Raw genomic sequence first — 26,000 nt, 5'->3', positions numbered from 1 at the left:
TAACTCCTACCACCCCATCTTCTTACCTCAGTCAGAAAAGTCTTCTGTGTTTCCTCATCACACCGAATTAACTCCTTCATGACCATCACTTTACCAGTGGCTTTGTGTGTTACCTAGTCACAAAGGAGGGCAACTATTACTGGTGCAGAGTTCTGGGGAACTGTGTGAAAATAACGCAACTGGCTTTCCCATCCCCTGGAAGACACACTGAGCCAGATCAGACTGACAGAGTTCATGTGTAGAAGACACAGCATGAGGCAAGAGGGGCCTCAGAGAGGAGCATACCCTCTTCCTTGGAGAGCCGGGCATGCACAGAGGGGAGGTGAGAATGCAGAAAAGGAAAGTGTAGGAGGCAGGAGGGGACACGGCCAAGCCAAGCAGGGGCTCTGGTCATCTGACACAGGAGTGAGTCCCTTGGGTGAAGAGAAGTCTTGGGACAGGAGGGTCAGTGCCACAGACATGCACCAGGGAGCTGGGTGGGTCAGGGTGAGCTCTCTAGCCCCAATGCCCTGAAAGCTGAGACACACGGCTTACCTGACCCCCCCTCCCAGCTCTCAGCAGAGGAGGAGGAGGAGAGAAAGAGAGAGAGGTTAGTCCCCAAGACTGTTCATCAGGGAGGCAGGAGCCATTCCCCAGTGTGCTCCCTGCAATATCTCCAGCACTGAGGCCTCAGGGCACCTAAGAACACCCGCTGACTGGAGGTGGCAGGGCCATGGGCACAGCTCATCCCAACCTGGGTCTCCAGGTCCACCAAGCTCACTGCGACAGCAACGCTGCCCTTAGGTGGCTTGGGAGGGCAGGAGTGTAGCCCTCACACCATCACCTGCAGCCAGGAAGGGGGCCTGGTGTCCTGCAGGGTGTGGAGTGAGATCATGTGTTGAGAACTCCACAAAAGAAGATGAGAGAGGGGTTGGGGGCAGAGGAGCAGAGCAGCTGCTGCCTGCGCTCACCTTGATGGCCTGCCCAAAGAAGCCCTTCCCCAGGACCTCCCCGTGGATCAGGTCACATGGCCGGAAGATCTGCTGTGAGTTGCTGCTGGAACAGCGGAGGGATTCTGAGCGGCTGATGTCACGGCTAAAGAGCAGGGGCTCCTTTGGGGAGCTGGGCCCAGGGGACTTGGAGATGCTGTTACTGCGCCTGAAGATGAGGAAAGATGAGGGCAGGGCTAGGGTAGTCCTCAGAGACCTGCCGGTAAAACCCTGGAGACAGAAACCTCAAGGCCACCCTACTACCCTCCCATCCCAACATCTGTAGTTCAGGTGCTATGATGAGGGGAGGGACCTCTTACGTCAGACAGATGTGCCCTTTTGGGGCTGCAAACATCGGTAGTTTATTTAAGTATCAAAGCAGGAACCTTGAGCACTCACCTGGAATGACTGACTAGACTCTACTAGCTTACAGTGCTCGATATATGACAACACTGTAAGATGGTAATCCACCACTTCCCATCTGCTTGAGTCAAGGGCTAAATGGGTTAGAATGGTAGCCTACCACCATCCCAAAAATGACCAAATGGGATTCTGGCTATTTTGCTCATCTTTCTACCTGTTTACATTTCCCGAATTTTAAAGTAATAAGCATGTATGATTTTTACAGCAGTAAAGCCAGTGTATTTACATTTTTTAAAAGCAGCCAGTAATAGTAATGGTTGATAACTGTTACTGACTTCCTGAAAAAGGGACAAGAAGGCTGGAGTCCATAGCACTGCAGGTGAACTGCAACCCCAAAAACTCTCCGGCACATCCTACTTCACTTGGGCTACTCAGAAAGGACCGCCCACAGGCTTCTTAGCCCTTGCTCTTTTGCTTTGCCTCCCACCAACCGTGCCCACAGAAGCACACAAGGTGAGCTGCCTTCTCTCCTGCATGATGGCCCTCTAGGTATCTAAGCAGCTCTCTGGCCACCCCCCAACATTCTCAGGCCTTCTCTGTGCTCAGGTGCCCTACCTCTACCAGCTCACTTGTGCCGAGGCCAAGACGGCAGCCAGAAGTTCATGCCCAGCACCCTGTGGCGAAGGCCCTGTTTCCAACAGATGCCAGGCAAGGGCCCTGAGAGATTCAGTCTGCTTGATCAGGAGGGCGGACAGAGAACCGACTCCTGGTGATACTAACACCTCACTTAGCGCTGACCCTTTGCTGGCTCTGTGCTACTTTGCAGCCCTTTCCACACTGAATCCTTACATAATTGGTGAGACAGCCTCCTTTGTCTTATAACCCCACCTCATAGATGCAAGGAACAGAAGCTCAGAGAGATGATGTGATTTGTGAAGGGAGGGAGCTCAGTTTCAAAGGCATGGTATGGGTGTTCTGTCTAGAGAGCCACTGTTCCAGACTCCTGTTCTCTCAGTCTCCTTACTTGGCACCTGTATCCAGGGCGAGTGCTCCCTCCTGTTGGACCTGGATAACTCTGAGGTTTTGACTGTTGGTCCTTCAAATCTCAAACAGCTTGCATTTATCTCTTGCTTTATAGCTTTCAGTGTTCTTATCTCTACTTATTAATCTTTTCTGTGCCCCCACTCCAGCCTCTGAGCCCCGTGCTTCCCTTTGCTGGTCCTTTAGGGGCCAGCATTGCTGCCTCCTGTCCAGCTCAGGAGTTCAGTGGACAGGGGCTGATTCTCTGGTTTCTAAGGAAACCTGGCAGACAGCTGGGTCAGATCACGCACAGGCCCTGGCTATGAACTGTGATTCCTATGGGGGAAGCTGGGTCAGCACAATCCTTATGGCCCGTCCCTGGCCGGCGGGTTCCCTTCCTAACTCTGCTGGCCTCCCAAAGCCAGCTCAACCTCATCTGAGGGATAGGCACGGGTCAGCAGGGAATCAGGATAGGAGGAAGCACCTCAGGGAGCGTCTCCTTAGGGTCCCTTCCAGATTCTCCTTGGTGTCCAGGGTGCTGAGAGTATGGGAGTGTCCGGCATTCTGCATGTGGGGAGAAAGTCGTGCATCCAGCCGCAGCTGGTCCAGGCGCTGGGAGACAGGATCATGTTCAATCAAGAGCTGGAGTGTCTGGCTTGTCTGGTTAATCGCATCTTCTACCTGTAGACAAGAGTAGTGTAAGGCTGGCTCCCACAGGCTGTCTGAACCCAGGCCACCCACAGTCAGCCCAGATAATCCAAGCACAGTATGGCCAGTGTTCGACTTGGCTAATGGTGGCCTCCAGCTGCCAGCAGCCCCACAGTGCCCTCTCCCTGGCATCCTGTCAGATATCCCATCTGTCAGGCCATCTCTGCTGTCCTGGGAATATGCCAGGCTGACGCAGGAGGTCACCAGAGGTCACAGGCTCAGTGGCAAGACAAAGAGATAGACTGGGGGTGGAGAAAGGCAAAGGCCATAGCCTGATGTCCCAGAGGGTCTGTTCCATGTCCCACCTCCACACGACTGGACACACATCGTACCTCTTCCACTCGGAGTGTGCGGACGGGGGTTCCATTGATCTCCAGGATCCGATCCCCGGGGTGGATGGCGTTGCGGTTGTTGGGACTGATGTGCATCCGGTTGACCCTGGGCCAGACAAGAGTTGAGGCAGGACGAAGACATCCTAAAAATGTACCTGACCAATTTCGCTTGTGCAGGAAGGCTCATCACGCCCCAGGCTCCTACCGGGCCCCTGAGACCCAGACCACTCATAGGGGAAACAACGTCCTCTACAGGGTGCCCTGTCTCAGTGAAGGGCACCCCCACTCACCCAGTGGCCTAAGCCAGAGACGTGGATGGCATCTTCCCTATCTGGAGTTCTCTCACTGCCCCCCAAACTCCACTGTCTTTGAAAATCCTGCCTTCACTTCATCATCATAGTTACCAACACCTCTCCCCTGATCTTTCAACAGTCTCCTAAATGGTCTCTACACTACCAGGCTTGCTCCTCTCCCATCCAATGCCCACGCCAGCAATCCTTCTAGAACGATAACCTGGTTGCATCACCTTGTTGCTTATCCCTCAAAAGACCTGCTGAGTCTTCATAATCCCTACATGACTCAATAGCCCCCTTTCTGGCTACTCCTAACCACCCAATCTACCTCAGACACGACCACAGACTCCCACCTCTGCAGTGAACACAATGCCGTCCCCTCTTCATCTAATGAGATTTTAGTGCAGATCTCACCTCCTGCTGACTTCCCCAACCCTCATAGCTCTCACCTATCCTGCAAGCACCTTGTGCTCAGCACACAGTAAGCGTACAGTCACTATTTTACGGGGTTGGCAGCCACAGGTGCCTCATTAATGGTATTAGACAAACACAGACTCTTTGCCCATCTGGTCTCTGGCCTGGACCTAGGATGAAGTCTTAACTTCTTTCTCTTCCTGCATTCATTTACTCAACCAACAAAACAATAATCAATGAACACGTACCATATGCCAGGCACCGTTCTCGGCCCCGGGCATGCAGTACTGAACAAGACTAAGTTCCGGAAGGAACTCATCAGGAGGAAAGATGATAAATACACATAACCAAGCCAGATAATTTCAAAGAGTAAACATAATCTGAAACTTGACACGTGAAAGGTGAGCAGTTCTGGCATTAAGTGTCTGGTGGGAAGCAACCTAGGCAGAGGGAAGAGCACGTGCCAAGGCCCAGGTGGGGTTACAGCATAGTGAGCTCCAGGAGAAAGACATGAGATGTGGGTGAAGGGAGTCTGCACCCCTTGAGGCCCATCTATGGACTCTGTGTAACAACAACTGCTCTAGGGGTTCTCAAAATACTCACTCTTTTACTTGCACAGTGGTGGCGTAGTTGGAACAGGCACTTTCCACGGACACCGAGAAGCCCCGTCTGCCCTCAGTGGTGGCTGGCATGGAGATGTGTGTGACGGAGTAGGGCAGCTGGTCCTGAACAGACTCCGTGGAGAGCCTCTCAAACATGGGTGCCAGCACCACCTCATTATGGCACTTCCCACTGGGAAGATGAACATAAAGGGGGCTAAGATCCTGAAGCCCCACCTGGAAGCCCCCAGCAACCATGGCACTATGTGGCTTCAAGCAATAGTACCCACATTCCCACTACTACCATCCTTGCCATGATTTCAGTCGGCTGCTCAGAATGAGGAGCCCAGAGTCCCTGGGGTAGGCTAGGAGTGCGGGTGTGATGGCCTGGGTTCTCTTCGCTCTGGTTTTGACTCAGTGAGAACCAAGCCCCCTTCCCCTCTTTGGGCTTCAGCCTGACTTCTTTGTCAACTGAGGCAACTGGACTGAGTCAGCTTTAAGGGGCTTTTGCCTTTAATTTTCTGGGATCCTTCTCTGCAAGCACCTTCCCAGCCATTCTCTCCCTCTGGGAGGACTGCAGGGCAGAGTGTCATTATCTTCGAAGTAGGTGAGGACAGATGGCAGAGAGATGTTAATTGTCTTGCTTATAGATCAGAGGTGGTTATGGGCATTGCGATGATAGGAATCCAGTGCTGATACCCTTGTACTGTTTCTGCCCAACTCACACTTACATCTGTTTCTCTCTCTCGGCCACTCTTGTAGGGGGAGGATGGACACCAACTTACCAGTAGAGGGTGGCGTGCTGCACCAGGGCGTATGCATCTCCATCCTCAATGATCACCTTACAGCTCATACAGGCAAAGCACTCTGGGTGGTACTTGAACTCCCCGGCCACCTGTGAGCAGACAGGGAGAAGGGCAGACAGATGACAGACAGAGGAAGTGAGCTGTCACTGCTGGAGGGTAGGGGTAGGTGAGTGACCTCCAATCAAGGATCTACAGGTCCCAGTCACAAGCCACCTTTGTACTCCCTGCCCTAGAGCTTCTGGAGGACGAGTCAGATTGGTGCCTCCCTGTCATTTCTGAGATTACAAAAAACTGTTTTGGTCTCAGCCATGAGAGCAAGCCGCCAGAAGTCACCATCCCCACTAGAAAGGCACAGTTCCTCCAGCACATGGTGGGCAATCTGTGACTAGGCTTAAAGCCCTTTTCTGGAGCAGGTAGGGAAGGTGGAACCTCTCTCTAGCAGCCCCTTCCAGGGCCTCCTTTTCTGATTCTCTGCACACATCCTCCTCAACCTGTAATGCTCTCCTTTGAGGCCTTCATCCCATGTCTCGTGTCTCCTCCCTGCCCACCCACCCACCCACTCCCAACATTGGACTGTTAAGTTTTTAAGGGAAGGATCTTACCTGCACTTAACTGGTACTCAAAAAACATCTGTTAAATGATTGAAGAAATAAAAGGGGAGGCCTTGGCTGATGGAAGACTAGAAGGTGAAAGGCCATGAGGAACCAAAGGTGTCGTCAGTGGACTCTGATGACCAAAAGGGACTCACTCACCATGACAGGCCCTGTCATCAGCAGAGAACACCCATGGCAGAACTCCCCAAACTTCCCCCAGTAGTCCTTGTGGCAGTAAAGCTTCCCATCCTTCTCATAGTACCAGTTGGTGAGGGAATCCTGGCATTCTGAACACCTGAAAGGCAGGAGGCAAGAAATTCTTCTGGATCCTTGGAACCAGGCTACACAGGCTGTCTCTGGCTCCCAGGTTTAACAACAAAATGGACAGACCTCTTTTTGATCCAAAGCCAGGATGGGGGAAAGTTACAGTTTACTGCTATCCCCACAAAGGAAGTCGATTCAGAGTGAAGATGATCCCAGAAACCAGTTCTGTATTGCCTGCCTCACCTAGCCAACCAGTGTCTTTTAAACTTTATGGGTCTTGAAGCCCTTAGATAATCTAATAAGGGTCAAGAAGCCTCTGTCAGAAAAAGGCACATACAAGGAAAATGTGCATATTATTTAGGTATGGTGTGTGTGTGTGTGTGTCAAGGACTGAAACCTAGTCATGGCTCCAGTTAAGAACCTTTGGTCCAGACAGGTATCTTGATGAACCAAAGCAGCTCAATCACCTCTGTTCTTCAAAAACCTACCCATCACCAACACCATTGCTGACTTAACATTCTTGTGAAAAAACTATGTTAAACATTAAGAAACAATCAGGCAAATCCAGAATGTGGGTCATTCTGTAAGACTACTGGTCTTGGCTCTTCTGAAAAGTTAATGTCATGAGGGAAAAAGGTATAGGGATTAAAAAAGCCTAGAGACACAGCAACCAAATGCAACACCTAAACCTAGGATTCGATTCTAGATTGAAAAACAAAACAGCCATGAGTGACATTTTTGAACAACTGAGGCAATTTGAATTTGGGCTATACATTAGATAACACTGTGAAATTACTATCCATTTTCTTAGGTGCAATAATGATACTTTGGTAATATAGAAGACTTTTTAGAAGAAATGTATTAGAATAAGGGTGAAAGTCAAGATATCTACAACCTACTTTTTCATAGTTCAGCAAAAATAAAATACATCGTGTGTGTGTACATACTTAAAGAGAAACTGGCTTAAAGTTAACAAATCTAGGTGAAGGATACATGGATATTCTTTGAACTATTCTTTCAACTCTTCTATATATTTGAAAATTTTCAAAATAAAATAATGGGGGAGGACGACAAAATTCCATTAGCACCGTGTGAGATACACGTTAGACCCACAGCTCCTTTCTCCTCCAAGTTAACCTGGTTGTAAGGCTCCACCCTTCAGTCAGGTTGGGTGCGTTCTCAGGCCAAGTCTACACAAGATAAACTCATTTCTGAGCTTCCCGGCACCCAGAGCTAAGGGCTTCCGGGCCTGCTGAGCCCATGCCATCTTTCTTTCCAGTGAAGACTCTATTCTTGTTGTCAAGACTTTGTACCACCCACCCTGGCCACATCCTTGTTTCTGAGAGGCAGGATGGAGTGGCTTCTTAGTGTGAATCCTGACTCTGCCAACTCATGTCATCTGGGGGAAGTTACCTTACTTCTTTGACCCAGTTTCCTCATCTGTAAAATGGACTACTGTGAAAACGAAATAACAAGTATCAAACTATACAGATGTTTATATAAAAGGCTAAGTACAGTAGGAACTCAGTAAGTGTTAACTGCTCTTAAAGATGATGATAATGCTAGCTGCTCACATTATTCACCACTTTCTCCACTAGCTGGGTAGCTTTGGACAACTTCTCTCAGTTGCTTTTCCTCCTTCACAAAATGTGAGTAATAGCATCTTACTACAAAGAGCACTGTGAAGATTAAGTGAGCTAAAATATGAGGAAAGCCTTTTGCAAAGTGTGAAGAGCAAAGCAAGTGTATTATTATAGTAGCCTAGCCTGCTAGGCACTGCAGATATAAAAGATAGATATACACATTTCCCTACTCCACTTTCCAAGAGCTTATATGAGTCGGGGAAGAGAAAGTCTAAACAAAACTTAATTAACAATGAAACATGAGAGGTCACTACTACTTCTGGGCACTGCAAGAGGTAGAGGAGGGAGACAGGAAGGAGCTGAAGCAGCTGTGGAAAGCAACTAAGCTAGGGAGGTCTAGAGAAGCAAGACCCTGAGAATCTCTCTTTATGGAGTGTCCAGTTCCCCCTGGGTGTCCAACACTGATGGCTTCTGCCATTGGTCATTCCCATCCTATAGCATTTCCTCCTCTTCTTTGGATGCTGAACTTCAGGGACTTGAGAGCTGGGTACGGCATGAAGAGTATGGATATGAAGTACCTAGAATGGTGTAATTAGAACCATGAATTATAGGAGGTGGCCAGGAAGACCCTGTTCTGGGCATGCAGTTCAAATTTCTTTCGATGTAAAAGGCATGCTAGATAAGCTCTGAATTGGAAAGAAAGAGGCCTGGTTCAAGTTCTTGGGAGCTACATGCCCTTGGACAAGGTGCTTTCTCTCTCTGCATACAGTTTTCCCATCTATAAAATGAGGTAATTAAAACTATACTCCATATCCCCTTAATTCTGTGCATATTTAGGTCTTTTACTAAATGATCCAAGGTTCAAATCTCAGAATCACCACTTACCACCTAACTGATCTTGGGCTGGCTGCTTTATTTCTCATTTGTGAAATGGCGACATCACCACCTACTTTCAGGGTAGCAGTGAGGGCATTAAATCCAGTTCTGAATAACTGTGAGGAGCCTAACAAAGGGCTAGCACTAGAAGCAGGGGCTTCATTCTTGACACCCAGCTTCTGACTTGAAGCTCCTAGGTATGTCTTTCTCCTTCACTCGATTGTGAGCTCCTTGAGGACAGGAGCAGTGTCCCATTTACTGTTGGTAGATTCAGCACCTAACAAAGGGCCCAGCAGAGTAAGCCCTTCGTAGGTATGTCCAAACTGAAAATGGTGGGAGTGGCACGAACCAGCAGTCCAGATGGGAGCACAAGCGTTCTGTGGCTCACGGTCACCAGGTCCTGCCCTTTTGCTGTCTGCAGTGGAGAAAAGGTGGTGCACATGTATTTGCACCTAACTGCAGGCCCGGGCCCTGTTACACCCTCTCAATGGTATGTGTGCTGCAGGGCACAGGAGTACCAGAACACGTCCTCCTTTCTACTGCCAATATTCTGCTTTTGTTTGTTGCAAGTAGCCCTGGCCAGGCCCAGGAGAGTGGGGAGAGAAACGAGTGCAGACACGTAGGAGAGAGCCACACCAGGCTTCTGGGAAGAACACCTGCCTGGAGAACGACATCACCAATGCACACATCTGTGTCAAGGAATGCCTTTGAAGGGTACGGCCAGCTACACAGTCGAAGTCGGCTGCTGCACATGTCTAAAGAACAGGAAGGTGAACAGCTGATAGGAGGGCTGGCTGTGGGTCCCTAAGCTGTTTTTCACAGAACACAACTGGTTCTCACGTCACTGGAGTGGTAGACTTAGAGTCCTAGTTTAGATATTAAGGAGAGTTACTGATATCTGTTACTTGAATGCCAACCATATTCTGGGCACTGTATGAGGTGCCTTACTTCCATGATCTCTAATCTTGATCGCATCCTGCAAGGTGACAGGATTATCCCTGTTCTACAGACCAGAGACTGAAAAGCAGAGTCAAGTCACTTCTGCAAAGTTGCCCAACACATACACGATGGAGCTGGAGTTTTAATCTGTGTGTACCTGGCTATGAAGCCATTTCCACTAGACCGCATCACCTGAGTAATGCAGCACATTCACTAAGCTGGGCCTTAGGATTTGCATCTGTGAAAGTAAGGAGGTTGGAGCCCTGAGAGCTCAAGTCCCTTTGAGTGTTAACACATAATAAGGTTTCTCCTTAAATCCAAGTACCGAATGTTAAATGGCACAATGATTCTCCTTCCTTTAGTCCACAGCGTTGTGTTCCCCAGCAGTCTCTGCCTTTTTAAGAATCCAAAACACATTCTGGAAATTTAAGCTTCTACCCCCCAAAATCCCCCCTCAGATTCTCGGGAGGCCATGGCCACAATATGTTTTTCCCAAAGCCAAGGCTTTTTTCCAGCTTTCAATTTTTTAAAGTTTCAAGTGAAAGTTAAAATCTGCACTAGCTGTAGGCTGCCCAAGGGTATCCAGCTTAGAAGCAGTGGAGCGGGTGGTAGAGCCATAAACCGAGGTCTGAGGCATCAGTCACCACCCTCTCCCAAGCAACCGGAGTGAATAGAGCTGAAAGCCTCCAGCCAGGAGAGATCACAGAGAAGTCCACATGCACGGAGGACAACCTCCAAAATTCCTCTCCAAAAGCACTATAGAGTGCCTGGTAGCTGCAAAGTGAAATGAAACTTGGTGGTCACTTCAGTGGGCAGCTCAGATCCAAACTAAGGACTTTCTTTCTTTTCTTGTCTTTCTTCCTTCCTTCCTTTCTTTCTCTTTCTTTCCTTCCTTTTTTTAAAAAAGATTTTTATTTTTTAAAAAAGATTTTATTTACTTATTTAAACAGAGGGATAGAGAGCAAGTATGTGAGCGGGTTGTGGGGTAGGGGGACGGAACAGAGGGAGAAGGAGAGAATCTGAAGCAGATTCCCCGCTGAGCATGGAGCCTGACTCGGGCCTCAAATCCCAGGACCTTGAGATTGCGACGTGAGACGAAAAAAGTCTGACACTTAACCCACTGAGCCACCCAGGTGTCCCTAATGATTTTATTTTAAAATAATCTTTCCATTCAATGTGGGGCTTGAACCCACAACTTCAAGATCAAGAGTCACATGTTCCACTGACCAATCCAGCCAGGGACCCCAAACTCAGGACTTTTGAGTCAGCAGGCAACACAGAGTTTAAAAAAAAAAAAAAAAAAAAAGATAATCAGGTTGAGATTTTTACAAATAATTGTCTCAAGACCTGGGTCCACATTCCTTCTTTGCCATTTACTATCTGTGTCACCTCAAGACAGTTACTTCAGGACTATGGGCCTTAGTTTCCTCATTTGTGTGTTGGTGATGATAAAACCTTAAGAGTTTATGAAAATTATATACAAATGCCTAGAATGATCCCAGGCTCACATGAGATGCCTAGTGAATGTTCATTTCCTTCCCTTCCATCTTTAATTTGAGAACACCAAGGGCAAAAGCAGGTAGACTCCCTTCCCTCCATGCCTAAGAAATATGGGTCTGTATCTTGGCCCAGAACCAAACAGACTTCTATGAGTAGAAAAGGTCCTAAAATGAATTACTTATCGAATCAATTAGAAACCAACTGATTATTATCAATTCCTATCAATTGGGAAATAGTAGTTACTGTGCACCTAGGATGCGCAAGACCAAACAGGCAAGGTGCTGTGCTGGGAGAAACCAAGTGAGACAAGACATCGGTCCAGCCCTCACTCACATGCACATTCTTCAGACCAAATGTTACAGGTTAAGTTATCAACCTTACGTGGTTGCAGTAGTCACTATTACAGTGGATTTACAAAGGTTAAAGAAAAAACCCTCCCATGTCCTGGTAAAGGCCTCGTTGGCTGCTCATCCTTAGCCTCCTGAATGAGCAGACAGCTGGGGAGAAGCTGCTTCCAGCCCCTTGCCTCTGAGCTCTGACTGGGCTAAAAAGGGAAAATGGGCAGGTCTCTCTGCCACAGCCTGACGGTACTGTGACCAGGGATGCCAACTCTCCCCCAGGCACAGAAGTACAGATATAACAGTGGCCTAGAGACACTGTCCCATCAGAACCCAGTCTCCTACCACTGAGAATCCCTTTATTACTCCTCTTTCTGCAGACCCTGTAGATTGAAACAGGCTGTCGATGGAGCTGTAATTATTACGGGCTATGTTGTTATCCTGTTTTAAAAAAATTAACCAAACACATAATAAGCCTCTCAACAGCAAGAAATACATGTTACCAGAGTGTGTTGACTCAGTTCAACCAAAAGCCAGGAAGCCTGTAGATTCAAGTAATGTGTGCAGTCATACTGAAGTTAAGGTAAAGCCTTCATGATTAGGAAAAAATGGAAAAGAGCTTGTGTATCTCTGAGGAGCCACATGAGTTTCGGAGTTATAGGAATCACTCATCTGATCTGAGTCCTTCACTTTTCAGATAGAGTCCTAGAGGACCTAGGGTAGCTGCCAATGTTACTGCTAAGCTGGCCAGAGTTAAGAATAACTTTTCCCTTTAAACATGGGTTGCTTTAGAATACAAAGATGCACTTTTTTCTTCAAGAGACAATGTGTGAATCAAACCCATTAAGTCAATGTTGGACATTAAGGGAAATTCTATTTAAAAAAATCTTTTAAAGATGTTAGACAAAAGTCACTCCCTAATTTACCTCTTCTGTAAATTTCAATTTGAAGTGTTTTCTTACTTGGGAGCATAGCTATAATTGTATCTCCCCCCTTTCACTAGCGGCATTGGCGGAGAAGACCGTGCACTCTGCTGAGGGCAGTCTGTCAAGCAGAGGTGTACAGGTACAAAAATTACATTCTCCATTCCCTGCCCCCTCATCCCTCCCTTGTGCATTGTCACGCCTGATCATGTCCCCATGGAATTCGGTTGCGTCACTTTCCTGCAACCACAGCCCTAGAACTCCTGTGGACTCTGTACTCCCCCAGACACTTGGGGTCAAGGACTTAATTTGTTTCACAGAATCTGGTAAAGGTTGTGTTCAGGAGCCCAGAAAGTCCAACCCCTATGCTCTGCAGTGGAGGAAACTGAGGCCCAGGGAGAGGACTGGCACCTGGTCAGAGGAGCCCTTGAGGATGCCCTGAAATAAGGGAGGGGACTGATGGTGGGAGCAGCTTTCTGACCAGTGACAATGGTGATTGATTAGACTGGTACCTGGGAGAGCAGAAGGTCTGGGTGGTCCTTCCTGTGGGGCACAAAGCCCTGCATGCTGGCTATCTCTTCAGAAGTGGCTCCAGGAATGTGGCCTCTCATTTGGGGGAGGTGGGAGGGGCTAAGGTAAATCAGTACCCCCCTGACTCCAGCTGGGCAAACAAGGACTGGGCAGAGAGAAGGTAGTCAGTTCCCCAGAGGCACTGAGACACAGCAAGACAAGGAACAGGCAGGCCTGGGTGGCACTGGTGGCATGACCCTCAAAAGGTCCAGGTTGAGAGTTCATTATCTGCTCTAGCTCTGAGTTGTGTCCTGTCCCCAGAGATTAAAAGGGGCATGGCATTCCTTGCTCCTAAGGGAACAACCCCTCCCCCAAACTGCCTTTCCAGGATTAAGAGTGAGAGGGATTAATGAGGCCCTGGTCTAAACTAGTGGCTACTTCAAACGCTTGGCATCTTGATTCCACATGGCAAAACCTACTCCTAAACTCAAGATCAATTTCCACTGGCTCTTCAGAAAAGAATTTTTACCATCCCTTCAATGTGCCAGGCAAACTGTGGGGGCCCTTTCTGGACTCTCTCTGCTGGGAGAGAAAAGCAAACCTGAGACTTGCCCTTGGGGGAGGTGTGAGCAGAGGAAGGTGCAGCCTCCCGAAGGAGGAAACAAACTCAGAAAGACAGGAAAGGTGACCAGAGAGACTCCACAAGTTAATTCTGTTGAAAGTGGTTGCCTCTTCCATAAAATTGGGATACACAATGCCATCAGGCTTTGAGAGAATCAAAAGATAAAAGTGCCTAACAGGATGCCTGGAAGAGTTAGCACTGAGGACCAGTCCGCTACCCCCCTCCCCCCAAATCCAAAGGCTTCCCATCACTCTACCAGGGTCCAGTAATTCCGGGAAACCACATGGTGTTCTGCTTTTCTGCTCAGGGCATGGCCACCTGACTAGTATCCTGGCAGCGAGGTCTGGGCATGGAGCTGGGTTGGGGAAGCCAAAAGGGAGAGGTCGACCAGGACCACTGGTGAGGGGGAGGCAGCCCTTGGAACAACAGGCTGCTTCTGAAGAATGAAAACAAGCCCCACCCTGGCCAGGAATGGCTCCATTCAGGAGGGACCCTGAGGGCTAGAAACCCCCTGGGGAGTTTCTGTTGGAGGTAGGGTGGGGCAGAGAGCAAAGAAAGGCAGGTCAGAAGTAGAAAGTTTCCACATCTCCCTCTGAGAAGCCGTACAGAGAAAGGCCTGCAGAGGTCTCAGGTCTGGGGAACTGGCCTGCGTGGGGTGGGAGTGGGGGAGTTGGCGGGGGCTGGGCAGGAAGCTCAGGACACTTCAAAGCCAACTGCCCCAGTCTCGGAAGCACCTGCCCAGGCCTTTACCTAGCAACTGTACTCACCTGGGAGCTCAGAAGCCCTTGGTGCCAGAGGCAAATGTGCCTGCCATTAATATAAAAAATGTTTATAGAGCACCTACTGTGTACCAGGCTGCCCACACCCAGGCCTTGCCAGCTTCTTCCATGCTGTTTGACAAAACCTGCCCATCCTGCTTGTTGGGACAAATTCCTGGCAGACAGCACGGACTGCAGGTAAGACATGTGAAAGCTGGAAGAAAGCGCCCTATTTGTGCTCTTCCCCCGGAAGCAGTAACACCAAGAACAGGCAGGGTCACCGGCATCTTTTGGAGGCTCTGCCAGGTGTGCCTGGGAAGGAAGCAGAGCTGGAGTTCCCCAGGAGCTTCCGTCTGGGCATATCTCTCACCTCACCTTCCTAGAACATGGTGGAAGCCTTCCCCAGGCCTATTCTGCTTGGAAAGAGCTTCTGCTAGCTTCTGCCTGACAGTACCGATGGTCAACGGACAAGTGAAATCTGAGAAGCAGGTTCAGGGAGGCCTCTGCCCACCCTAAGGATCAGGGGCCAGAAGAGGAGATGTGGAGAGGGGGACTCAGAGCCCAACTCACCGAAAGGGGTCTCTGGAGGTGAAGTAAGCCGGGACGGACAAGTAACTCCCCATCTTCTTCCCACACCAGATAAACAAGCTCAGCTGCAAACCCGTCTGGGAGTGCCTCAGGCTGGCTGCGGACGGCCACCATGACAGGCCCAGGGCTCCCGGCACCTCTGGCTGTGGGCGGGCTGCCCAGGGCTCACCTCTCCCTCCGGAGAAGCCGGAGGGGCGTGAGGACTCCGGGCCACTTGCCCCCCAGCAGATTCCCGCAGGGGGTCATGGCTGGGACGGCTCCTCCCCAGTTCTCGGAAGCTCCGGTGGACCCTCAGGACTCCGGGAGAAACACCTCTCTGCAGAGGCTACACACACACAGGGATTCTTGGGCCGGAGCCGGTGACTAGCTAAGAAAGAAGAGCTGCTGTCAAGTTAGCCTTCTTCTTCAGTCCCTCCCCTGATGAGGGAGGGAGGGAGGAAGAGGAGGGGCTCCTCGCGGAACCGAGGTGTGTGGTTGGAGCAGCTATTAGGAAATAGACCTTGCAGGCAAGGGGTGGAGCTGGGCTGGAGGGAGGCTGCAGGCTAGCGCCACAGACAATAACCAGGACTGGTTGAGCGTCCACCCCTGAGCTCGGAAAGGGCAGGGCAGAGAGAGAGAAAGAGAGCCCATCTGCCTCCAAGTGTCCCCAGCCTGAGGAGCTGCCCAAAGGATAGTTAACTCTGCAACTCTGCTCGGAGGTGAAGGAAAGCACAGGATACCAATTCCAGGCCAAGCCACGCCCCCCCCCAAAGGCGGGGTGGGGTGGTGAGGGGGGGCTGGGGGGGGTGGGGGGGTGCTGTCTCTTGGGCAGGGGAGGCAGGTCTAGAGACTAGAAACCCAGGTCCAGAAAGCTGCCCTCTAGATTCTCTGCTCCGGACTGGTATCTACTGGGTCCTGGCGCTAGGCTCCCCATTCATCCCTTTCCTCTGCCTGGCCTGGGGACAGCCCCCAGAGCTAGCCAATGGGGGTTGCCACTCCACTTCTGGGCAGAGCTGTGCTGAGCATGAGGAAACAAGGCCTAGAGTGTTAACTGACACCTGACGTTTCTCCACGTAGCAAACCCTGTGTAGCACTCTCTTATTTCTCCAAGATGGGAATTATCTCCAACAAGGAAAGCGAGGTTCTGAGAGATTAGCTAACTAACCCAAGTCCAAAATACTAGTCAGCGACAGGGCTGGGATTTAAATGTAGGCCTGTGTGAGAGCCCCACAGCCAGAGTTCTCAGCCCAGAGCTCATTCTGACTCTTTAAGGGGAAATATATCCCTCAAAGCCTTTCTGCCAGTTGGAGACAGCACAGGAACTGGAGCCCAGGTCACCTGTTACCTCTCTTTCATTTTTTCTCTCATTGCCAGAACACCATCCATTGGCCTCAGTGGGCAGTGGTGCTTCTTCTGCTGTGTCCCTGGCAACCAGGCTTCTCAAACTGAAAAATGGAGCACGATGGAGGACAAGGCTGGAAATGCCTGTGGGGATGATGGGCCTAAGTATCTGGAGTGGCAGCCTGGCTGAAGAGCACCAGCTGAGGGGATGACCAAACCAGAGCCCACCACTGGGAAAGCCCCTTATTCCTCTGCCTGCAGGGCTGCGAGGGGAAAAGCAAGGTTGCTGGAGGGGGACACATCCAGACCCCACTGTTGGACTTGAGGGAGTAACAGCCGCTCTCTCCTACCAGGCACACATTCCTCTCTACTGAAGTCACCCTGTCACCGTGACAGGAAAGTCTGTGGCAAAGGTGGTGGCTGGGTTACAAGGGAACCTTTTCCCATTCCTCTACTGACTGGGCACAAGGGTAACAATGAGTGTGATAAGAGAGATTGTGTTTGCACCCTGTGTTTGCACCCAGATACCATTTATTAAACACTTGGTATGTTCCACGGTATTAAGTGCCCTCCATTTGTTATCTATCATACTTAAATTGCCAATATATGGGGTAGATGTTATCATCCCCATTTAACAGATGAGGAAACTGAGGTTCAGAAGGGTTATGTCAATAACCTGAAGACAAACGGCTAGTAAGTGGTGCAGCTGGGTTTCAAACATACTCTGTGTGATTGTAGATCACAGGTCAGGACACTTTTTCCCTAAAGGGCCTGAGAACAAATATTTTAGGTTTTGCAGGCCTACACAAATACAGAATCTGTCACTGCAGTGCGAAAGTGGCCATATAAAAAATATAAACAAATGGACATGGCTGCTTTCCAACAAGCCTTTATTTATGGGCAATGAAAATAGAATTTCATGTAATTTTCATGTGCCATGAAACATTCTTTTGCTTCCCCACCCCCACTCATTAAAAAATGTAAAAATCACAGGCCATACAAAAACAGGCAATGGACTATAGTTCACCAACCTTTGCTCTGCAGCTAAGGCACGCAAGCACTCTGTCTACTGCCCCTAATAGTGAAGACCAGCTTTTGGCATGTGTGCAGAACTCAGCCACATCTATGTACTGGCACACAGACACCACACTCCAGCCCCAGAGGCAGCCAGCAGGGAGTAAGCAGCACTGGATGGGGACTCACTCTGCACCAAGCACTGCTCACAGCACTCACACATATGAATGAATTTTAACCCACACTAGTCAGTAGTGCTATGCGTTCTCCCTTCTTACAGAGGGAGGAATTGAAGTACAGGGTCTAAATTGCTTGTATGAGGTTACCCAGCTAAATAAGTAAGAGGAGAAGCCAGGATTCGAACCCAGGCTTTCTATACTGAGCTCTAACATTGCTGTGCTGGAACCCAGTCTGGGCCCGAAGCCAGACTGTCTGGGTTTGAATGTGACAATGTGCTGCGTGTAAGCCCTTGGCACAGAGTCTGGAACACATTAAGGGTTGATAAATGTTAGCTGCTAATACCATTAAGACTATTGTTACTACCACTATGGGCTAGCTATGTGGCCTTCAGCAAGTCGCTGCCTCTGTCTGGGCCTTGGTTAGATCTCTAAATGGCTTCCAGCTTCAACACTTTCAACCCTAGGAGTTTGCGGAGGGCTCCCTGTTTTCCTTGGGTCTCAAACTGAGTTTAAACTTCTTGAGCCAGCTCTGAGGTGACTGGGATCCCAACCTGGGGACCACAAAGGAGCAATAGAGGAGGTCAGGCAGGGTAGAAAGGGGAAACAACACACAGGATACCAAAAGGCCTGTTCAGCTGGAAAGCTGGGAGCTCTTTCTCCCAGTGATAGAGCCAACTATTTCTCACCAAAAATCTATTATGTTCCCTTGTAACTCGATCAGGCAAGAAGGGGGCCCCAAATTAAGTCTGGAACTAGCAAATTATCTTCTAATTGCACCCTCTGATTTTCATCTGATGAACAGAGTGCAGATGGAAGAAAATGCAAGCCACAAAGAGACTGGGGCCAGGGAGCCCATGAGCATAACTCCTCTTGACATTTCACACAGCTCTGCTGTTCCAGCAGCGGCGGGCGCAGTGAGTCGGTGTCTAGGAATGCGAGCAGGAGGCTTCAGGCGTTCTCTATTCCCCCCCACTCTGCTTACAAAGGACTCGGTGGGTGGGTGGGTGTGTGGGGAACTGGTGTGAGGGCTTCTCAATGCTATGAAAACTGCCTCCCCTTCAAAGAGGGGCAGCCGTCTCCTCATGTCATGAGCGGAAGCCCCTCCTAGGTGGAATCCATCTGACCTCCATAAATCCAGACTTCAGGAGGAACCACTGAAGGACTGATCACCAGATGTGATAAACTGTTGGCTGCTTAGACCCAAGTGTGTGGTTCTTCAAGGCTAACTTCAAAGGGCCTAAACCACCCAGAACTGGGAGGTGAAAGGTCACACTGGAGACTATACTTCCCCCTCCTGCCTTTGGTTACTGGCCCTGGGTGTAAAGCTGCTCTTCTAGGTCCCTAGAGCAGCTGGCAGAAGATTCAGCAGTTATGGCTGCCAGAGGCAACTGCAAGGATCCTTGGACTGGCAGTTAGGGACAGGATAAGATGGCAGGAGAGGTACTAATCTCCTGCACATTTCGCAAGTTGGAAACCTGATGAGGAGCCAAGCAAACTGATTCTTCAGAACCAGATGAGATGTGAGAGGCTGAAGGCAATAGCTTTCAAGGCTGGCAGCCCCAAGTGAGCACTCTGGTGAGGAGTGGTGGTGAATGAATGAATCACCCGAACCTCTCCTCAGAAGGCAGCTCTGGTCAGATAGCTAAAGCCCAAGGAACTGTGTTCCTGTGGGGCCCTCTATTGGCCAGGAGGACTCCAACCAAGGAAGGGAGTTCCTGGGGACTCCAATAGCTTCTGAACCTTGAAAGGTGAGCATTGCTATCCCCATCTACTGACCATTTCTCTAGCTTCTGCTCCTCCTCTCTTACAACATGACTATAGCAGTCATCTTTCTAAAACAGGAGTCCTGGATATTCCACTGATAGAAATTTTGCCCAGAGGGGGGTGCCTGGGTGGCTCAGTCAGTTAAGCATCTGCCTTCGGCTCAGGTCATGATCCCGGGGTCCTGGGACTGAGCCCCCCCCCCCCCGCGTGTGGGGGGGGGGTCCCTGCTCAGCAGGAGCCTGCTTCTCCCTCTGCCTGCCCCTCCCCCAGCTTGTGTGTGCGTGCTCTCTCTCTCTCAAATAAATAAACAAAATCTTTAAAAAAAAAAGGAAAGAAGTCTTACCCAGAGAAATATTCCTGCGAATGAGCTAGGACACATATCCAGCACTATTTAATACTAAAAGATTAGGAACAGTCATGTGTCTATTAACAGGAGTGGGCTCAGGGCACCTGGGTGCCTCAGTCAGTTAAGCATCTGCCTTTGGCTCAGGTCATGACCCCAGGGTCCTGGGACTGAGCCCCGCATTCGGCTCCCTGCTCAGCAGGGAGCCTGCTTCTCCCTCTCCCGCTTCCCCTGCTTGTGCTCTCTCTCTCTGTGTCAAATAAATAAAAAAAATCTTAAAAAAAAAAATAGGAGTGGGTGAAATACAATTACACATGCATACTACAGAATATTATGCTGCTGTTAAAAATAATGAGGTAAGGTGTTATATAAAAAAATCCAAGTGTCAGAAAGAGTGTACACTATAATTCCATTATTTAAAAACTCTACATACACAATCCTTAGAGAACATCTGGAAGACTTCACTACTTGGTTATCAGTTTCTCCTTTCAAGTAGTGAGACATCTGGAAGCAGGGATAAAAACAGCATTGATTTTCTACCATTTTGATACTGCTTGCATTTTTTCCTTACACTTAAGTACTGGTTTGTAAAATGATAAATGGATAACAACAAAAAGAAATCCCAAGATTTAGAACAAACACCTCCTTACACTTTTTTCCTAGTGCTCTTGTCCAAAGACAAAGCCTGCCTGGGTGCACTGCACTCAAGACTCCCGGGGCTATTTCTTTTTATTTCTTTCTTTTTTTTTTTTTTTTAAGATTTATGTATTTTTTTGAGAGAGAGAGAAAGAGAGGGACTGCGTGCATAATAGTGGGGGGAGGGAGAGAGGGAGAAGGAGAGGGAGAGAAGCAGACTCCCCATTGATGTGAGGCTCGATCCCACAACACTGAGATCATGACCTGAGCTGAAATCAACAGTCAGACGCTTAACTAACTGAGCCACCCAGATGCCCTTCCTGGGCTCTTTCTTCAGCGTCCCCACCAGGGTCATGGCTCTGGCCACCTCCTACCCCATTCCACTTCCTGCCCCAGCCACACAGGCTTTCCCAAGCCTTTGCTGTCTTAGCTCCTCCTACAGCCTCCTCCATCTTCAGGCTGGTGGCTGTCTCCTTTTTCCAGGTCCAACTCCAACAGAGCACTCAATCTCTTCTGGGAAGAGTTCCCTTGATGTATCCCTAAGCACCACACAGGAAGGGCTCTGAGCCCGTATCTGTCTAGTGCCAGATCAAACTACATGAGGCCCATACCAGGCTCACCCTGCATCCAGAGATGCCCACTACATAAACAGATGACTTAAGAACCCCCTTATGAGCAACTATAGTACTAGAATGATGATGGTAACTACTGTTTATAAAGCATTTTCAGTTCACAGAGGGCTATTATATTCATCATCTAGTTTAGTCCCTGTAACAACCTCATGAGAGATACCTATAGCACAGGCTGGGCAAGGGAAGCCCAAAGATATTAGGTGATTCATCCGAGGTTACTGCTGGGAAGTACAAGACCGAGATTAAAAGCCACCTTGCTGACCTCAAATCCCATGCCTTTTCCTCAACATGAGCCCTAGCAAGGTGTTTAGGAATCGCACCTCTCCAGTATAGGGCCCCAAACTGCTGAGTGTGTTGAATTCCTGCATCTGATTTTTCTAGGTTTCCTGCCCACATTCTTACTGTCAGGATATCATGAAAGAGCTTACCAAATGCCTTGTGGAAATCAAGAGAGGGTTTCATGACTTGCAACCCAGTGAAAACATGAAGTCATGACTAATTCACTACTGCTGAATCCTAGTGATGGACTCTTTTCTAAGTGCTCATTGTCCACCTATTCTATCATCTGCAAAATTCCACAGAATTCCATTAGAATTTGATGAAGGAATCAAGTCAAAAGGATTATGAGTTTACTTTTTCCAGGATCTCTTTTTCCTCCTTTTTGAAAACTGAGCCAGTTAGCCATTTCCACCTTTATTTTGCTAATAAATCCCTGGTACAAGGCAGGTGTGGATCAAATAATCATTGTACTTGGGGTACTGCCCGCATTCTATGAGGTTTCTCAAAAATTACTAATAGTGGTTCTGCTACTATGCCACAATGATTTTTCATTTTTTTTCTTTTTTCAGTATACTGGGAAATAATTTTCTATCTAAAAACTAAACACATTTCATGTGATTTGGTACCCTCATGATCTTGGGCTTCCCATCCTCCCTTCCTAGTATCAAGTTCATGAGCTGTAAATCAAAGGATTGGACTAAATCTCTAAGGTTCTATCCAGATTTCCATGACACTTAAGACGGACGCCAAGGATTATCTTTTGCTGGGTGTTTGTTAACATGACACCACATTCCAGAAGTCGTGGACACTTAGTTCTCACTCTGCAAAACACTAAGTTCCATGAGTTAGGAACTGAGGTAGGCTTGCTCACAAAGGCTCTCATTTAATTCTCAAAACTTTGTGAGGTTGAGGTTGCCATCTCCTTTTTACATATGAAGAACTAAGGTTCACAGAGAAGGCTGTGATTCGAGGACATGGGTCCAGGAATTGGCAGAGCTGGAATTTAACCCAAGTCTTTGGATTCCAGATCCGAGACAGTAAAGCTGCCTCAAATAACTATTTTACACTTGCTATTTGATTTGCAGTGGTATTTCTGAAACGTGGTTGAGAGAACAGCAGCATCAGACTCCCGGGGGCAGCTGGTTGAAAATGAAGACTCCAGGGCCTTACCTGAAGCCTACATGGTAAGAATTGCTTAGACTATGCCCAAGAATCCACATTTTAAACAAGCCCCAGTGTTTCTGATGTACACTGAAGACTGAATCCACTACTTTACTCTTTCCTATGGGCTCTTCCACTTGATTTCATTCTTCTCTTACACTAACCTTGAGAGGCAAGCAGGATAGGTCATTATTACCCCCTGGCTACAAATGAGGAAATGATTCAAAGATAGGTTGTTCACCTTCTTATTCTGGATTGAGCTTAAAAAAATAAATGTTTGGTGGTTGATATTTTGTAAAGCCTTGGCTCACTGGGGACTTTCACCTTCCTGGTATTGTTCTTACTCATTTGTAACTCCACAGTAGCTGCCTCTCTTTTTAATTCAGTGATATTACAGTGGCACTCAGGGTATGGAGGGAAAAGATGACTCCAGCATATAGGGTCATCTCATGAAAAGGCCACATTTGGAACTGAAACAAAACACAAGGGCTGACATCAGCCAATTTCAGAAACAGCTGATGCTGCTGTAAGAGTCAGTACTATTGATGGGAGCCCAGTAGAGCGCCCTCTGATCTAAGCAGGATCACTACAGAGCAGCCTCAGGAAGGTATGACCAGAAGATGACTGACAGAAGAAAACTATCATCAAATCTGGTTTGAGGTACTTGGGAGGTTTTTCGTGCTAATAGTGATGAATGTGGAGAAAGAGAATTTGCTAGCACCCCTCCAGTACTGCCCAAAGGAAGGGGGAATTCTAACCCTCGGGGGAAAAATACAAGGCAAATTAGCTGCCACAGTGCAGAAGGCATGCCATCCCTTGAGCTTTGATGGTTTTAGGCTTTGTAATGACATTTATAAACACAGGTCTTTCTCCATTCTCCCACTTCAGAAGGAAAGCTCTTGCTTGGGAGAAAACTGCAGAGCAAAGAGATGGTGTTGATGCATACTGAAAGGGCTTCATCCACATGTCCAAAAAGAAAGGTGGTCATTTGACAAAAACATCATTTGCCTAACAAACACTGAGCACCCACTGCGCTCTGGGTTAGGGTTAAGCTCTGGATACAAAGATGAACTAGATATGGCTCCAGACTTGGAGAATTTCATAATCTAAGAGTGATGTTAGATGTGGGGGCGCCTGGGTGGCACAGCGGTTAAGCATCTGCCTTCGGCTTAGGGCGTGATCCCAGCGTTATGGGATCGAGCCCCACATCAGGCTCCTCCGCTATGAGCCTGCTTCTTCCTCTTCCACTCCCCCTGCTTGTGTTCCCTCTCTCACTGGCTGTCTCTATCTCTGTCAAAAAAAAAAAAAAAAAAAAAGAGTGATGTTAGATGTGTAAACAGATACTGACAGAACTATAACTGAGGTATGAGAATAACAAAGAGGAAGAAAGTCTGTTTGGTGGGGAAAGTTCAGGGTGGATCCGGCGAGGTTCTGCCACAGGGAACAAGATGTATCAGTTGAAATTGTTGGAGAGGATGTGGAGAAAGGGGATCCCTCCTACATTGTTGGTGGGAATGCAAGTTGGTACAGCCACTCTGGAAAACAGTGTGGAGGTCCCTTAAAAAGTTAAAAATTGAGCTACCCTATGATCCAGCCATTGCACTACTGGGTATTTACCACAAAGATACAGACGTAGTGAAGAGAAGGGCCATATGCACCCCAATGTTCATAGCAGCATTGTCCACAATAGCTAAATCGTGGAAGGAGCCGAGATGCCCTTCAACAGATGACTGGATTAAGAAGTTGTGGTCCATATATACAATGGAATATTACTCAGCTATCAGAAAGAACGAGTTCTCAACATTTGCTACAACATGGACAGCACTGGAGGAGATAATGCTAAGTGAAATAAGTCAAGCAGAGAAAGACAACTATCATATGATTTCTCTCATCTACGGAACATAAGAACTAGGATGGTCGGTAGGGGAAGAAAGGGATAAAGAAAGGGGGGGTAATCAGAAGGGAGAATGAAACATGAGAGACTATGGACTATGAGAAACAAACTGAGGACTTCAGAGGGTAGGGGGGTGAGGGAATGGGATAGACCGGTGATGGGTAGTAAGGAGGGCACGTATTGCATGGTGCACTGGGTGTTATACACAACTAATGAATCATCGAGCCTTACATCGGAAACCGGGGATGTACTGTATGGTGACTAACATAATATAATAAAAAATCATTAAAAAAAAAAAAAAGATGTATCAGTTGAATCTAAAGGCTGATTACCAGGCATACAAGAGGGATTCTAGCCTGAAGGAACAACATGTGCAAATGCACTGAGGCATAACAGAGTATGGTCCGTAAGCTGCAGAGCAGGGCACATGTGAAGGGTGATCAGAGAGGAGGCTGGGATGGTGGGAGAGGGCAAAGGCAGATCACCAAGAGGCAGGTCTGTGAGGTGAGTCACCCACAGGCAGTGAAGAGTTATCAGAGGTGTTTAAGCAAGCGGAGGTTCCCAATGAACGGAACATAAAGCCGAAACCAAAGAGAGTGCTGGTCTTTAGTTGTCAAATTTGTCTCCTTAAGAGGGCATTTATGTCTCAAGTCTACACTGGCTACAGATATGTCCACAGGAAGTTTGCTGGCCAACTAGTCCTTAAGCACTTAAGAATGAGGTTGTGAGGGGAGCCTGGGTGGCTCAGTCGGTTGCGTGTCTGCCTTCAGCTTGGGTTGTGATCCCAGGTTCCTGGGATCGAGTCCCGCATTGGGCTCCCTGCTCCACGGGGAGCCTGCTTCTCCCTCTGCCTCTCTCTGTCTCTCATGAATAAATAAATAAAATCTTAAAAAAAAAAAAAAGAATGAGGTTGTGACCCCTTAGAGATAATCATCCACTGTTGCTCTATGATACAACTTAATGTCCAACATTCGGTGTCCAAAACTGTGTTTATGTAGACATTCTTCTCCTGGCTGCAGCGGGGGAAAAAAAAATGCTTTGGATACCTTAATAAATCTCCAGGTGATGCCAGGAAAATAACCCTGGCCTGAAAGAGAAGACCTGATAATTTGACCTGGCTAAAAATAGACTTGCTGTGTGATCTGAGGCAAGCCATTAAACCTTTCTGGGCTTTAATTTCTTCTTCTGTAAAAGGAAGGATTTAGGTAAAAAACAAAAACAAAAAAACAAAACAAAACAAAAAAACCCTTTCACACCAGTAGGCCAATACTGAAGAGAGACACAAGGAAGGGGTTGGGGTCAGAGAAAGGTTGACTGGCTGACCACAGAGACCTCTCCAAGGCTAGCATTACCTTGGTGAATGACCCTAATTCAGGCCTCATTTTTGGCCTCTGAAGTCCAGAAACAGGACTTCATGGTACCCAGAGACGTGAAGACATTCTAGGATGGCTCTAACCATTTATCAATCCTATGGTCCATTTATGAATTCACAATTGAAATTAGAACACCTACATCCTCTATACAGGTAGAACCTCCAGACCCTTCCAGTTATCAAGAAGCCCAAGAAGCTGAATTACGCATCAGAAGGGCTGTTCTGTGAGCATGGATTTAAAGGGAGATGAGCCATGGACAGAAATTTCATTCTGGTACTAGTGAGCCAGCCAAACCCGCCCTGTCTACACCAAAGAACCCCCTTCCGGTGACCAAATCCAGATTCGATATTTTTATCTGGGCGTGCTACTAGTTTTCCCTCATGGACTTTTCACTTTCTGTTTCACTGC

The 26,000-nt window shown here is 48.3% G+C and overlaps 1 protein-coding gene across 2 annotated transcripts in view; it reads right to left on the bottom strand.

Annotated features, from left to right (window-relative positions):
- LIMK2 (LIM domain kinase 2) overlaps window positions 1-26,000 on the bottom strand; it is a 55,246-nt gene that overhangs the window by 9,465 nt on the left and 19,781 nt on the right. Inside the window, exons 1-8 of one of the 2 annotated variants that reach the window (XM_045791391.2) lie at window positions 14,980-15,445; window positions 6,256-6,391; window positions 5,483-5,592; window positions 4,702-4,890; window positions 3,392-3,497; window positions 2,836-3,032; window positions 951-1,137; window positions 27-113 (exon numbers count right to left, since the gene is read on the bottom strand). In XM_045791391.2, coding sequence (XP_045647347.1) covers window positions 27-113; window positions 951-1,137; window positions 2,836-3,032; window positions 3,392-3,497; window positions 4,702-4,890; window positions 5,483-5,592; window positions 6,256-6,391; window positions 14,980-15,032 — 1,065 coding nt within the window. In that variant the 5' untranslated portion in view covers window positions 15,033-15,445. Of the gene's footprint in view, window positions 1-26; window positions 114-950; window positions 1,138-2,835; window positions 3,033-3,391; window positions 3,498-4,701; window positions 4,891-5,482; window positions 5,593-6,255; window positions 6,392-14,979; window positions 15,446-26,000 lie in introns of those variants that run through there. The other variant, XM_045791390.2, reaches the window with a different exon arrangement.

The sequence above is a fragment of the Ursus americanus genome, chromosome 30, assembly GCF_024610735.1.
Source record: "Ursus americanus isolate L20-20 chromosome 30, mUrsAme1.1.p, whole genome shotgun sequence".
In the NCBI taxonomy this organism is placed as follows: Eukaryota; Metazoa; Chordata; class Mammalia; order Carnivora; family Ursidae; genus Ursus; species Ursus americanus.
Note: the sequence above shows the minus strand (reverse complement) of the source record. Positions and strands in the feature narration are given on the sequence as shown.